Raw genomic sequence first — 15630 nt, forward strand, 5'->3', positions numbered from 1 at the left:
GTGTATCTCTCCCACTGTATTTTCTCTTTAGCTGCGGTGTGAGAGGTTTGTGGAGGAGCTAGAGAGCTATGCCAAGCAGGTGGAGGAGTTTGTCACCTTCGGGGACCTGTCCGAGCTCAGCAAGTACCTGAAAAAGGCACAGACCCTTAACTCCAAACTGGACACCGCCATGGAGAAGGTGAGGAGGATTGGGAACCTTTTCGCCAGGGCTTTATGCAATTAGCATGCTTGGGGTTGATCTGAAAATAACAGTGGACATAAAATATTATTGTTCTTCTCTGAAATGACTGTAGAGGGCAGCAGAGACAGTATAATAAAGTGATGATGTGTGTTTGTGTTTACATAGGTGTGCAGGTTCAGTATCTCCAATAACACACACCCTCATGTATTTAAAAAAACTGTTTCACACTGAGTAATTTCTTTGACAATTAATTAATGATGGCTTTCTTATGTTACCACTGTAATTGCCCATAGCAGTCCACTTTGCCTTGACGTCTCTGTCTCTGTCTCCACCTCCCTTCCCCCTACAGATCGAAGGCTTCAACCAGGAGGAAGAGGCCTTCAACTGGCCCGTGTCCCAGTACCCACAGCGCAAGAAGGTCCAGGACCGCCTGCTCCCCTTCCTCCGCCTCTACGAGACGGCTGCAGAGTTCCAGAACCAGCACCATAAATGGGTTCACGGGCCACTGTCCGCGGTCAACCCAGACAAGGTGGAGGGCGATGTGGGCAACTATTGGCGTGCCCTTTACAAGCTGGAGAAGGGTTTCGGGGATACGCCCAAGGCTCTGCACATTGCTAGCCGTGTTAAGGCTGAGGTGGAGGCCTTTAAGGAGCACATCCCCCTCGTACAGGTATGTAGCGATTGATTGAAAATCTTTGCACTTGAAAACTTCATCTAACACCTGCCTCAGACCACTCATAGAACAGCTAAGGCTGTCGTTAATGCTTTTTTTGCCCACCAGCGTCACTTAAACACAGAAGATCTCCTCTAAACTTATCCGTCTCACTGTGACCGCCGATAACTTCTGAACAAAGTTGACTATGAATACAAAGTTGCCAATGTCTTTGCAATTGATACAAACAAGCAATGTATAAAATTATGATTCAAATGAAAACCAAGATGAGTGCATTCAAATATACACTGTGTACAAAACATTAGGAACACCTTCCTAATGTTGAGTTGCACCCACTTTTTCCCTTAGAACATCCTCAATTCGTCGGGTGTCGAAAGGTTGATTCCAATGCTTCCCAGAGTTGCGTCAAGATGGCTGGATGTCCTTTGGGTGGTGGACCATTCTTATTTTTTCGGGGGGTGGATCAGCTTTAATATTGCGGCTTCCATCATTGTAATTGGCTGCATCATTTCCAACCCCCCATATATATTTTGTTGTTGTAAATATATATATTAATTTAAAGATATATATTTTTAAAATATATTTTCCTTGTTTATTGTTTTCCCCTTACCATACCACCCCTCCCCTAATTGGGGTAAACTAATGGACAACAATACATAGGCTTCCACTTCTAGCTTATCCATACTACATACATTTCACGGACAGTATATTTTACATCAGATATATTTTGTTTGTTTTTGGTGGACCATTCTTGATACACACGGTAAACTGTTGAGCGTGAAAAACCCAGCAACGTTGCAGTTCGTGAAAAACTTAAACCAGTGCACTTGGCACCTACTACCATACCCCGTTCAAAGGCAGCTCTGTTTATAGCTCCTAAGCAACTTTGCAGTATTTTTTTTGTATTGTTATTTCTTTCATCATTAGTGGCCCAGAACGTTTTTTTTGTGTTATGTGTTATTACATACAGCCTGAAAGATCCTTTATTCATACCACCAAGGCAATTTAACTTGTCCCAGAGGCTGCTCCAAGACGCCGCCGGCAGAGAAGAGGTATTCAGAGTGGACTTCTAGTCTGACTCAGGAAGAATGCACACCATCCACCGCTTCCGAGTATATTACTCGCTAAGGTTTAATCTCTTAACAATAACGTATACCAGCTCAGGGTGAGGATCTCCTTCCAGAGACATCAGGGACTGTAACACGCTCTGTTTCACGGAATCATGGCTCTCTCCGGATATACTGTCCCCGTCCATATAGCCAGCTGGGTTCTCAGTACATGCTGGCTATATCATGCAGATAAGAATGAACTCTCCAGGAAGAAGAAAGGTGGAGATCTATGTTTCATAATTAACTACTCATGGTGTGATTGTGGTAACGTACAGGAACTCAAGTCGTTTTGTTCACCCATCCTAGAATACCTCACAATCGAATGCTGACTGTATTACCTCTCAAGTGAATTATCTTCAGTTATCATCACAGCCATGTATATTCCCCCTCAAGCGGATACCACGATGGCCCTCAAGGAACTACACTTGACTTTGTGCAAACTGGAAACCGCATATCCTGAGGCCGCATTTATTGTAGCTGGGAACTTTAACAAATTAAATCTGAGGTAAATGCTGACGAGGTTCTATCAACACATTGCTTGTAGTACTCGCGCATCAATAACTCAACCATTGTTACTCTCCCTTCCAGGAAGGCTACAAGGACCTCCTCCGCCATCTCTTCGGCAAATCAGATAACGACTCCATTCTCCCTTCCTATAGGCAGAAACTCAAACAGGATGTTCCTGTGCTAAGGTCTATTCAATGCTGGTCTGACCAATCGTAATCCATGCTTCAAGATCGTTTTGCGTTTGCAAATGACACAACAGTAGTAGAACTGATTACCATCAATGACAAGACAGCCTACAGGGAGGTGAGGGCCCTGGCTGTGACATGGTGAGGTTGCACCCAGGTGCAGAGAAGAGACCAGACGAGGAATTAGTGGTTAAGGATAAACATAATACTTTACTGAGGAATGGTAACGGAAGGCTCACAGTAACACTGGGAAAACACCAATTCTCAAACTCACTCAGGAGACCAACGCACACTGCACACAATTCAAGCTTAAGCAAAAGTCAACAGAAAACACACTTCTTTTAGGGAAATCATATTGAGTAAATAGGACACACCTGACTGTCATTAATGTCTCTAGGATGGTCTCTGCCGCCCTCTGGTGACAGGTGGAGCCATGACACTGACGGAGTGGTGCCCGGTAAATTATCTCTCCCTCAGCATTAACAAAATGAAGGAGCTGATTGTGGACTTCAGGAGACAGCAGAGGGAGCACGCCCCAATCCATGCTTCAAGATTGTTTTGTTCATGTGGACTGGGATATGTTCCGGGTTGCCTATGAGAATAACATTGACGTATACACTGACACACAGACTGAGTTCATCAGGAAGTGTATAGGGGATGTTGTTCCCACTGTGACTATTATAACCTACCCAAAACAAAAAACATGGATCGATGGCAGCATTCGCGGAAAACTCAAAGCACGAATCACTGAATTTAACCACGGCAAGGTGACTGGGAATATGGTTGAATACAAACACTGCAGTTATGCCCTCCATAAGGCAATCAAACAAGTACAGAGACAAAGTGGAGTTGCATATCAATGGCTCAGACACAAGGCGTATATGGCAGGGAGTCTAGAAAATCACGGATTACAAAGGGAAAACCAGCTACCAACTAAAACCAGGACACTGACGTCTTGCTCCTCGACAAGCTAAACACCTTCTTCGCCTGCTTTGAGGATAACACAGTGCCATCGACGCGGGCTGTTCTCAAGGACTGTGGGCTCTCGTTCCTTGTTGTCAACATGAGTACGGCATTTAAGCATGTTATCCCTTGCAAGTTTCCCGGCTCAGACAGTATCCTTAGCCGCGTCCTCAGAGCATGTGCAGACTAGCTGGCTGGAGTATTTACAGTCATATTCAATCTCTCCCTATCCCAGTCTGTTGTGCCCACTTGCTTTAAGATGTCCACCATTACTCCTGTACCCAAGAAAGCAAAGGTAACTGAACTAAATGACGATCACCCCTTAGCACCCACTCCTGTCTTCAAGAATTGCTTTGAGAGTCTTGTTAAGAATCATATCACCTCAACCTTACCTAACACCTAGACCCACTTCAATTTGCATATCGTCTCAATAGATCCACGGACGAAGCAATTGCCTTCGTACTCCTCTATCCCATCTGGACAAGAGGACTAACCCTGCACCTTAAAGGCTGCTGCCCTATGTACATAGACATGGAATCACTTTAATAATAGAACACCTGTATAATAGGACACTAATAAAGTTTACATAGCGTTATACTCATTTCATATGTATATACAGGGTTCTAGTCAATGCCACCCTATTAAACTACTGCTGTATATATACTATTCTATCCTACGTATTCTACAGATATACTAAATATTCAATCCGCATACCGTCCATAATGTCTATACATCCCATCACACGCACATACAGTGTCTTCAGAAAGTATTTCAGACCCCTTGACTTTTTCCACATTTTGTTATATTACAGCCTTATTCTAAAATGGACTTTAAAAAATCATCAGCAATCTACAAACAATACCCCACAATGACAAAGCAAAAACTGGTTTTTAGACATTTTTGCAAATGTATTTAACAAAAAATAACTGATACCTTATTTACATTAGCATTCAGACCCTTTGCTATGAGACTTGAAATTGAGCTCAGGTGCATCCTGTTTCCATTGATCATCCTTGAGATGTTTCTACAACTCGATTGGAGTCCACCTTTGGTAAATTCAATTGATTGGACATGATTTGGAAAGGCACACACCTGCCTATTTAAGGTCCCACAGTTACCAGTGCATGTAAGAGTAAAAACCAAGTCATGAGATTGAAGGAATTGTCCATAGAGTACCGAGACAGGATTGTGTCGAGCCACAGACCTGGGGAAGGGTACCAAAAAATGTCTGCAGCATTGAAGGTCCCGAAGAACACAGTGGCCTCCATCATTCATAAATGGAAGAAGTTTGGAACCACCAATACTCTTCCCAGTGTTGGCCGCCTGGCCAAACTGACCATCGGGGGAGAAGGGCCTTGTTCAGGGAGGTAACCAAGGACCCGATGGTCACTTTGACAGAGCTCTAGAGTTCCTCTAAGGAGATGGGAGAACCTTCCAGAAGGACAACCATCTCCAAATTTGAGATAGTGAACGGATGATCTCTGCATGTGTAGTTCCCACTGTGAAGCATGGAGAAGATGTGACTGTTGTGGGGTTCCTTTGCTGGTGACACTGACAGTGATTTATTTAGATTTCAAGGCACACTTAACCAGCATCTATACCACAGCATTCTGCAGCGATACTCCATCCCATCTGGTTTGCGCTTAGTGGGACTATCATTTGTTTTTCAACAGGACCCAACACACCTCCAGGCTGTTTAAGGGCTATTTGACCAAGAAAGAGAATGATGGAGTGCCGCATCAGATGACATGTCCTCCACAATCACCCAACCTCAACCCAATTGAGATGGTTTGGGATGAGTTGAAAAAGCAGCCAACAAGTGCTCAGCATAACTCCTTCAAGACTGTTGTAAAAGCATTCCAAGTGAAGCTGGTTGAGAGATTTTCAAGAGTGTGCAAAACTGTCAAGGCAAAGCGTGGCTACTTTGAAGAATCTAACATTTTAAATGTATTTTGATTTGTTTAACACTTTTTAGGTTACAACATGATTCCATATGTGTTATTTCATAGTTTTGATCTCTTCACTATTATTTTACAATGTAGAAAAGTCCAAACTTTTGACTGGGTTTGTATATTTATTTTATTTAACCTTTATTTAACTAGGCAAGTCCGTTAAGAACACATTGCCTGTCAAAGGGCAAAAGGCCTCCTGCGGGGACGGGGGCTGGGATTAAAAAAAAATATATATAGGACAAAACACACATCATGATATATACACTCCGGACTCCGACATTGCTCATCCTAATATTTATATATTTTTTAATTATTTTACTTTTAGCCTAAGTTCCATCGCTATCAGGAAACAGGGCCCTTTCACATCACACCGACCCTCATGATTTATGCACTGATTTACTATTATTCTGTCTATTACTGACACTGGATTAATTGATTGTATTCATGTAGCACTTTCCACTAGATCTCAAATAACTTTTACCTTGTATTGCAGTGGCCAACTCATGTCACCCACACTAGTCTTTTACAGCTAGTTCTCAACAGTATAAGAATATCATCATACATTTCCCAGTAATATGAGGATACAGTACACAATACAACAGCCTGCTGCTGTTGCTGTGTAACCCTAGGTGCTGTGTAACCCAAGGCTCATTGACCCCACACTTAGCCAAGACACTGCATACTGGATGCTTCCCAAATGGCAACCTATTCCCTATGTAGTGCACTACTACTGTAGCTATGGGCTTTGGTCAATTTTGATGTAGGCACAGTATATGACACAAGAGACTAACAATAAACCAAATCCCCTCCAACTAAGGTGCTGTGTAACCCGGGGCTACGTGACCGCCACTGGAACACCATGTCGGAGGTGGTGGGCTTCCCGCTGCGTCCAGCCGAGGAAGGTGCCTGCGTGGCCCGCTTCATTCCACTGCACCTGGAGGCCCACCTGGCCAGCTTCGAGGGCGTCAGCGAAGCGGCCAGCAAGGAGCACTCGCTGGAAAAGGCCATGGAGAAGATGGCCCTGGAGTGGGGTGACATGGACTTTGCCCTGCTGCCATACCGCGAGACTGGCACGTCCATCCTGTCGTCGGTGGACGAAGTGCAGATGCTGCTGGACGACCACATTGTCAAGACGCAGACCATGCGGGGCTCGCCCTTCATCAAGCCCTTTGAGGCTGAGATCAGGTGAGAAGGGGCACGGTATAAAATTAGGTGAGCAGGTGAGGAGTTTAAATTACAGTTAAAAAATACTGTGCATTTTGTACAATATTCTCCAATTGAATCGTACACATATGTGTAACGGTTTTCTGTATGAGAAGGAGAGTCGGACCAAAATGCGGCGTGTAGATTGCGATCCATGTTTATTAAACAAACGTAAAACACGAATCAAAATACAAACACTACAAAATAATAAACGTAATGAAAACCGAAACAGCCTAAACTGGTGCAAACTAACACTAAGGACAATCACCCACAAACACACAGTGAAACCCAGGCTACCTAAATATGGTTCCCAATCAGAGACAATGACTAACACCTGCCTCTGATTGAGAACCATATCAGGCCAGACATAGAAATAGACAAACAAGACATCCAACATAGAATGCCCACCCAGTTCACGTCCTGACCAACACTAAAACAAGGAAAACACACACGAACGATGGTCAGAACGTGACAGTACCCCCCCTCCAAGGTGCGGACTCCGGACGCACAACTTAAACCTATGGGGGAGGGTATGGGTGGGCATCTGTCCGCGGTGGCGGCTCTGGCGCTGGACGTGGACCCCACTCCATAACAGTTTTATTCCACCTCCTTAGCGTCCCTAGATAGGTTACCCTCCTTAAAGACCGCTCGGGACAGAGGGGCAGCTCGGGACAGAGGTAGCTCGGGACTGATGGGTAGCTCAGCACTGAGAGGAAGCTCAGCACTGAGAGGAAGCTCAGCACTGAGAGGAAGCTCAGGCAGGTGGTTGGATCCGGCAGATCCTGGCTGGCTGGCGGTTCTGGAAGATCCTGGCTGACTGGCGGATCCGGAAGAGTCTGGTCGACTGGCGGATCCGGAAGAGTCTGGTCGACTGGCGGATCTGGAAGAGTCTGGTCGACTGGCGGATCTGGAAGAGTCTGGTCGACTGGCGGATCTGGAAGAGTCTGGTCGACTGGCGGATCTGGAAGAGTCTGGTCGACTGGCAGATCTGGAAGAGTCTGGTCGACTGGCAGATCTGGAAGAGTCTGGTCGACTGGCAGATCTGGAAGAGTCTGGTCGACTGGCAGATCTGGAAGAGTCTGGTCGACTGGCAGATCTGGAAGAGTCTGGTCGACTGGCAGATCTGGAAGAGTCTGGTCGACTGGCAGATCTAGAAGAGTCTGGTCGACTGGCAGATCTGGAAGAGTCTGGTCGACTGGCTGCTCTGGCTGCTCCATGCTGACTGGCTGCTCCATGATGACTGGCAGCTCTGGCTGCTCCATGCTGACTGGCTGCTCCATGATGACTGGCAGCTCTGGCTGCTCCATGCTGACTGGCTGCTCCATGCTGACTGGCAGCTCTGGCTGCTCCATGCTGACTGGCTGCTCTGGCTGCTCCATGCTGACTGGCTGCTCTGGCTGCTCCATGCTGACTGGCTGCTCCATGCTGACTGGCGGCCCTGGCTGCTCCATGCTGACTGGCGGCCCTGGCTGCTCCATGCTGACTGGCGGCCCTGGCTGCTCCATGCTGACTGGCGGCCCTGGCTGCTCCATGCTGACTGGCGGCCCTGGCTGCTCCATACTGACTGGCGGCCCTGGCTGCTCCATGCAGACTGGCAGCTCTGGCGGCTCCTTGCAGACTGGCAGCTCTGGCGGCTCCTTGCAGACTGGCAGCTTTGGCGGCATCCTGCAGAAAGGCAGCTCTGGCGGCTCCTTGCAGACTGGCAGCTCCTTGCAGACTGGCAGCTCCTTGCAGACTGGCAGCTCCTTGCAGACTGGCAGCTCCTTGCAGACTGGCAGCTCTATGCAGACTGGCAGCTCCATGCAGACTGGCAGCTCTATGCAGACTGGCAGCTCTATGCAGACTGGCAGCTCTATGCAGACTGGCAGTTCTGAACAGGCGGGAGACTCCGGCAGCGCTGTAGAGAAGGAAGGCTCTGGCAGCGCTGGACAGGCGAGGCGCACTGTAGGCCTGATGCGTGGTGCTGGCACTGGTGGTACTGGGCCGAGGACACGCACAGGAAGCCTGGTGCGGGGAGCTGCTACCGGAGGGCTGGGGTGTGGAGGTGGTACTGGAAAAACCGGACCGTGCAGGCGCACTGGAGCTCTTGAGCACCGAGCCTGCCCAACCTTACCTGGTTGAATGCTCACGGTCGCCCTGCCAGTGCGGCGAGGTGGAATAGCCCGCACTGGGCTATGCAGGCGAACCGGAGACACCGAGCGCAAGGCTGGTGCCATGTAAGCCGGCCCAAGGAGACGCACTGGGGACCAGCTGCGTAGAGCCGGCTTCATGGCATTAGGCTCGACGCTCAATCTAGCCCGGCCGACACGCGGAGCTGGAATATACCGCACCGGGCTATGCACCCGCACTGGAGACACAGTGCGCACCACTGCATAACACGGTGCCTGTCCGGTCTCTCTAGCCCCCCGGTAAGCACAGGGAGTCTGCCCAGGTCTCCTACCTGACGTAGCCATACTCCCTGTTAGCCCCCCCCCAATAAATTTTTGGGGCTGCCTCTCAGGCTTCCATCCGCTACGTCGTGCTGCCTCCTCATATCTGCGCCTCTCAGCTTTCGCCGCCTCCAGTTCTTCTTTGGGGCGGCGATATTCTCCTGGCTGAGCCCAGGGTCCTCTTCCTTCTAATTCGTCCTCCCATGTCCATACCTCCTCTTTGGGCTGCTCCTGTTGCCTCTTCTCCTGCTGCACCTCTGGGCGGCTACACTCCCCTGGTGTAGCCCAGGGTCCTCTCCCGTCGAGGATTTCCTCCCATGTCCAGAAATCCTTATTGCGCGTCTCCTCGCGCTGCTCCTGCCTGTTGACACGCTGCTTGGTCCTTTTGTGGTGGGTGATTCTGTAACGGTTTTCTGTATGAGAAGGAGAGTCGGACCAAAATGCGGCGTGTAGATTGCGATCCATGTTTATTAAACAAACGTAAAACACGAATCAAAATACAAACACTACAAAATAATAAACGTAATGAAAACCGAAACAGCCTAAACTGGTGCAAACTAACACTAAGGACAATCACCCACAAACACACAGTGAAACCCAGGCTACCTAAATATGGTTCCCAATCAGAGACAATGACTAACACCTGCCTCTGATTGAGAACCATATCAGGCCAGACATAGAAATAGACAAACAAGACATCCAACATAGAATGCCCACCCAGTTCACGTCCTGACCAACACTAAAACAAGGAAAACACACACGAACGATGGTCAGAACGTGACAATATGGCAGTACACAGTACTTGTCTGGGTCATATTCATTTGGCACTAAACGGTAGAACATTTACTGAAACCGTAAGTTTCAATAAGAAGTACTTGTTTTTGGTTTCTGTATAATTGTTTATTTTTCGGGGGGATACTGTGTGCACATTGAATATTCTCCCAATTACCACCTTTATTGACAGGAATATTCTAGGAATATTTCAACCCACTTAATCCCAACATTACTTCCAAGTTTCACCATCATTGTAAAGGCCTCGTTATTTTGCTGCTTTGGCAAAGTAATTTCTGAAGATTATTATTTATATTCATGTGGTTAGTGATGTATTTACATTTGTCCCTCATTTTAAGACCAACCCCGTTAAGCAAACAATATACCCCTTTAAAATAATGGACCATTCCACCAAGTTAAATTATTCACACCAGGAGACATTGTTTGGGGCCTCTGAATAGCATAGAAGTCTTCTCTCTCTTTTTGGTCTATTAATAATTGTTTTATCATCTTTGACTGAGATGCTCGAGCTCATCACGTCAAGCCTGTTCGCTTAATTCACTTTAGGAAACCTGGAATTTGATTAAACTTTCATTATGTGTGGAACATATGTATAATTACTAATTTCATGAATACCTTGTAGTCCCATGCTCTTCACCATATGAGGAGTAATGGCCGATTTTCACCTAAAATCTCAACCCTGTAAATCGTCAACCTTGTTAGAGGCCCAATGTTAACTTTATTAGTTTGATATTATATGTGAGTTTATTTGTACAAGTGATACTTGATCAATGAGAACATTTTGGATTTATCTCAAACATGGTTTTAAATAATAGTTAGGTAGTTAGCTACATAAGTGTCCGTAACAGGGTTGACAGACAGTGTGGTACAAGTGCAGATAAAATGCTCTTAGTTCATAGGATTTTAATCCCTGAGATGGGAAAGGTGTTTTTCCATAGGCTAAACATATCCTTTCATGCAACTGAATGTTGAAAGAACAAAAATTTGACAGTTAATTTCTTAAAAGTTTACATGCCCAAAATGCACCCATTTCGTGGAACAACCCAACTGTTGTCAAAGTCCTAACATACGCCATGACTTTTTCCACATTTTGTTATGTTAGTCTGAATTTAAAATGTATTCAATTTAGATTTTGTGTCACTGGCCTACACACAGTACCCCATAATGTCAACGTGGAATTATGTTTTTAGAAAGGTTTACAAATGAATCAAAATGAAAAGCTTAAATGTTATGGCAAGCCTAAATAAGTTCAGGAGTAAACATTTGCTTAACAAGTCACATAATGGACTCAATAATAATGTTTAACATAATTTTTGAAAGACGTCCTCATCTCTGTACCCCACACATACAGTTAGCTTTAAGGTCACTTAGTCGAGCAGTGCATTTCTAACACATATTCAACCACAAAGACCAGGGAGCTTTTCCAATGCCTAGCAAAGAAGGGCAGCTATTGGTAGATGGGTAAAAAAAAATAAACAATCCTTCCCAACTCAGTTGCAGGAAAGGAAGGAATCCACTCATGTATTTCACAATGAGGCCAATGGTGACATTAAAACAGTTACAGAGTTTAATGGCTGTGATAGGAGAGAACTGAGGATGGATCAATAACATTGTAGTTACTCTAACCTAAGTGACAAAGTGAAAAGAAGGAAGCTTGTACAGAATACAAATATTTCAAAACATGCATCCTGTTTGCAAAAGGAACTAAAGTTAAACTGCAAAAAGTGTGGTAAAGAAATTCACTTTATGTCCTGAATACAAAGTGTTATGTTTGGGGCAAATCCAACACCTCACTGAGTACCACTCTTCATAATTTCCAGCATGGTAGTGGCTCCATCATGTTATGGGTATGCTTGTCATCAGCAAGGACCAGGGAGTTTTTTTAGGATAAAAATAAAAGGAATAAAGCTAGGCACAGGCAAAATCCTAGAGGAAAACCTTGTTCTGTCTGCTTTCCAAAAGACACTGGGAGGTAAATTCATCTTTCAGCAGGACAATAGCCTAAAACATAAGGCCAAATATACACTGGAGTTGCTTACCAAGACAACATTGAATGTTCCTGAGTGGCCTAGTTACAGTTTTGACTTAAATTGACTTGAAAATATATGGCAAGACTGGAAAATGACTGTGTTGCAATGGTCAACAACCAACTTGACAGAGCTTGAAGAATTTTAAAATGAATAATGTGCAAATATTGTACAATCCAGGTGTGCAAAGCTCTTAGAGACTTGCCTAGAAAGACTCACAGCTGTAATCGCTCCAAAAGGTGATTCTAACATATATTGTCTCATGGGTGGGAATACTCATGTAAGTTAGATATTTCTATATTTCACTTTCAATAAATGTGTTAACATGTTTTCACTTTGTCATTATGGGGTGTTGGTGCATGATGCGACTCGATTGATTATTTGAAAAAAAGTTGCATGAAAGGCATGAGCTCTTCTTTGTTTCTTGCACAGGCTGCACACACTTCATCAGTCTCTCATTCACAATTTTACAAGCACTTGATAATGCCTCTAATATCCCGGCAGCATCCCCCTAGTGTGTCCGTTATGGTCCCTAAACAAATCCATGCCTTTAGTGGCCGTTGTACTCTTGGGCTGAATTTAATAATCAGAATTCCCTTCTCCCGGCTGCATGTTCCGAAGCACCTCTCACTCACGTGGCTCTCTCAGATATCTCAATTCTTATTAGCCAATGCCTGTCATTTGATCGGGTTCTTCTCACAGGCATCTATTTCAGCTCTGAATTAGGCTACAAGTGAACACAGACACATCGGTGTCTGTCTTTCCGAGGCGCATATTGAAGATGCTAGAAGAACAGTCTACTTTTACTTTTCATCAGCCAAAAAGACGAGTAGGCCTAATGAACAGCAAAAGCACTAGCCAAGTCAATCTACCATCCCCCATAGTACAATAATTGAACTATTCTATTCTGTGCGATAAATCAATGTCTGGGACAGTTGTGGGTTGCGATAGATCCCAAATGAAGACAACCACTCTCATCAAAAAACTTTTAAGGCTTATGCAACAGATCAGAACATTTCGCTTAAAATTTTGATAAACTATTAGACTATTTTTCACATTGTAAGCGCAGCAATGAACACAAGGGAGTAGACTATAAGCGGGAATGTTCCGAAATGCAATCAATTAGCGGGAAAACACCATTCTCAAAAGTGACCACAAATGCGATTATGGATGTAATGCCTCATTATAAAGGTGCCTTTTTATGCTGAAAATGATCTTCCCCAAGCTTGAAATTCACGCGCTGCCTGTGTATGCCAGTTAGGCAGGCTTTACAGCGGCTGTAAAGCAGATTAATGTGCTTAATTTTAAGAAGTTATTTGGCCACTTGAGTTGTAACAAACCTTATCAAAACATATAGGCCAATGTGCTAGGCTACATGAGGGGATTTGAAAATGTTGCAAAAAAAAGGCATGCACTGTTTCTTTGCTTACTGTGATAATATATCATTCAATATAATTCACAAATGATAGGCTAATATTGTCACTCATCAAACTATTCTTGATTTTATCTTGTCTTTACATATTTATTTAGTATATGTGTGAAATTAGTTTTGATTTAGAATGGACCATTATCATGCACCTGTCTCAGAACAGGGGGAAAAACTTGGAAGATTATTAGTTACCGTTACTAAACGGTCACATAGAATTTGACTGCAGTCATGACTCGTGACTGCTGGTGTGGCAGTAATACGGTCACCGTAACAGCACTAGGTATGAATACTTTACTGACTTTATTGTCCGTATGGGGAAATTTTGTGGTAGTGTCATGTACACGTTTAAAGTGGCGTTTAAATACAGTAGAAACCAAATTGACAGTATAACAGTTACAGTACGTACTAATAAAAAGAGGCTAGCTTGCTGGCCTTACTGAGTCGATAGGAACATTAGCCCGAGCTGTTTAGGAGGGATATCACACCTAGTAGTTCCTGTGTTTCCTGCTGGGGGGTGCCCTATAACTGCACCCAGAGGGGAGTAGCTCAAAGTCCGGGTACAGGGGGTGGCTTGTGTCTCAAATAATTTTGTGAGCTTTGCTGGGGGGCCCTGACCTTAAAGGTCTGTTTGTCTCCCAATACCTTACTTGCTGTGATGATAATCCTTCTCAGCATATTTTTCTGACTGACAGTGGAATTGCCAAACCAACAAACAATTCAAAAAGTTAAAATACTCTCAATGAAAGATTTGTAAAACAGAGTCAGTATAGTAAAGTCATAGTAAAATATCCCAACTATTAGTATACAAGATGTACAGGAGTGGGCATAAAACACATCCATGTGGGGAGCCTATGTTGATGGTGCGTATGTCCGAGATGTGGGGACCCACCTTGACCTGCTGTGACCTCTGCCTCAGGAAGTCCAACAGCCACAAAACCAGCCCCCCATCTAAGAAGTACCTTACATGCTGACTAGACCAGGCACGTGCATGCGCAATCGCACGCATTTTGATTTTGTCCATTCACAACAGGACTGGTGGAGTTATGTCACACGTGCAGCTAACAGACATATGGAAATGTCTGCTCTACCCAAAATTACAACCAACTGGACAATAGAACTTCCGGCGCCGACAGAGATGGCCGCCTCGCTTCGCTTTCCTAGGAAACTATGCAGTTTTTTGTTTTTTTTACGTGTTATTTCTTACTTTGGTACCCCAGGTCATCTTAGGTTTCATTACATACAGTCGAGAAGAGCTACTGAACATAAGAGCAGCGTCAACTCACCATCAGTACGACCAAGAATATGACTTTCGCGAAGCGGATCCTGTGTTCTGCCTTTCACCCAGGACAACGGAATGGATCCCAGCCGACGACCCAAAAAAACGACTTTGTAAAAGGGGGAAACGGAGCGGTCTTCTGGTCAGCCTCCGGAGACGGGCACATCGTGCACCACTCCCTAGCATTCTTCTCGCCAATGTCCAGTCTCTTGACAACAAGGTTGATGAAATCCGAGCAAGGGTAGCATTCCAGAGGGACATCAGAGACTGTAACGTTCTTTGCTTCACGGAAACATGGCTTGCTGGCCTTACTGAGTCGATAGGAACATTAGCCCGAGCTGTTTAGGAGGGATATCACACCTAGTAGTTCCTGTGTTTCCTGCTGGGGGGTGCCCTATAACTGCACCCAGAGGGGAGTAGCTCGGCGACCCAAAAAAACGACTTTGTAAAAGGGGGAAACGGAGCGGTCTTCTGGTCAGCCTCCGGAGACGGGCACATCGTGCACCACTCCCTAGCATTCTTCTCGCCAATGTCCAGTCTCTTGACAACAAGGTTGATGAAATCCGAGCAAGGGTAGCATTCCAGAGGGACATCAGAGACTGTAACGTTCTTTGCTTCACGGAAACGGTGCAGCCAGCTGGTTTCTCCACGCATCGCGCAGACAGAAACAAACATCTTTCTGGTAAGAAGAGGGGCGGGGGCGTACGCTTCATGGTTAACGTTACGTGGTGTGATCATAACAACATACAGGAACTCAAGTCCTTCTGTTCACCTGATTTAGAATTCCTCACAATCAAATGTCGACCGCATTATCTACCAAGGGAATTCTCTTCGTTTATAATCACAGCCGTATATATTCCCCCCCAAGCAGACACATCGATGGCTCTGAACGAACATTATTTGA

At 45.2% G+C, this 15630-nt stretch overlaps 1 protein-coding gene across 1 annotated transcript in view; it reads left to right on the plus strand.

Annotated features, from left to right (window-relative positions):
• LOC139385579 (dynein, axonemal, heavy chain 7) overlaps positions 1-15630 on the plus strand; it is a 229091-nt gene that overhangs the window by 20357 nt on the left and 193104 nt on the right. Inside the window, exons 16-18 of the mRNA XM_071130761.1 lie at positions 32-178; positions 531-851; positions 6388-6755. Coding sequence (XP_070986862.1) covers positions 32-178; positions 531-851; positions 6388-6755 — 836 coding nt within the window. The remainder of the gene's footprint in view (positions 1-31; positions 179-530; positions 852-6387; positions 6756-15630) is intronic.

Source organism: Oncorhynchus clarkii, chromosome 3 (assembly GCF_045791955.1).
Source record: "Oncorhynchus clarkii lewisi isolate Uvic-CL-2024 chromosome 3, UVic_Ocla_1.0, whole genome shotgun sequence".
Taxonomy (NCBI): Eukaryota; Metazoa; Chordata; class Actinopteri; order Salmoniformes; family Salmonidae; genus Oncorhynchus; species Oncorhynchus clarkii.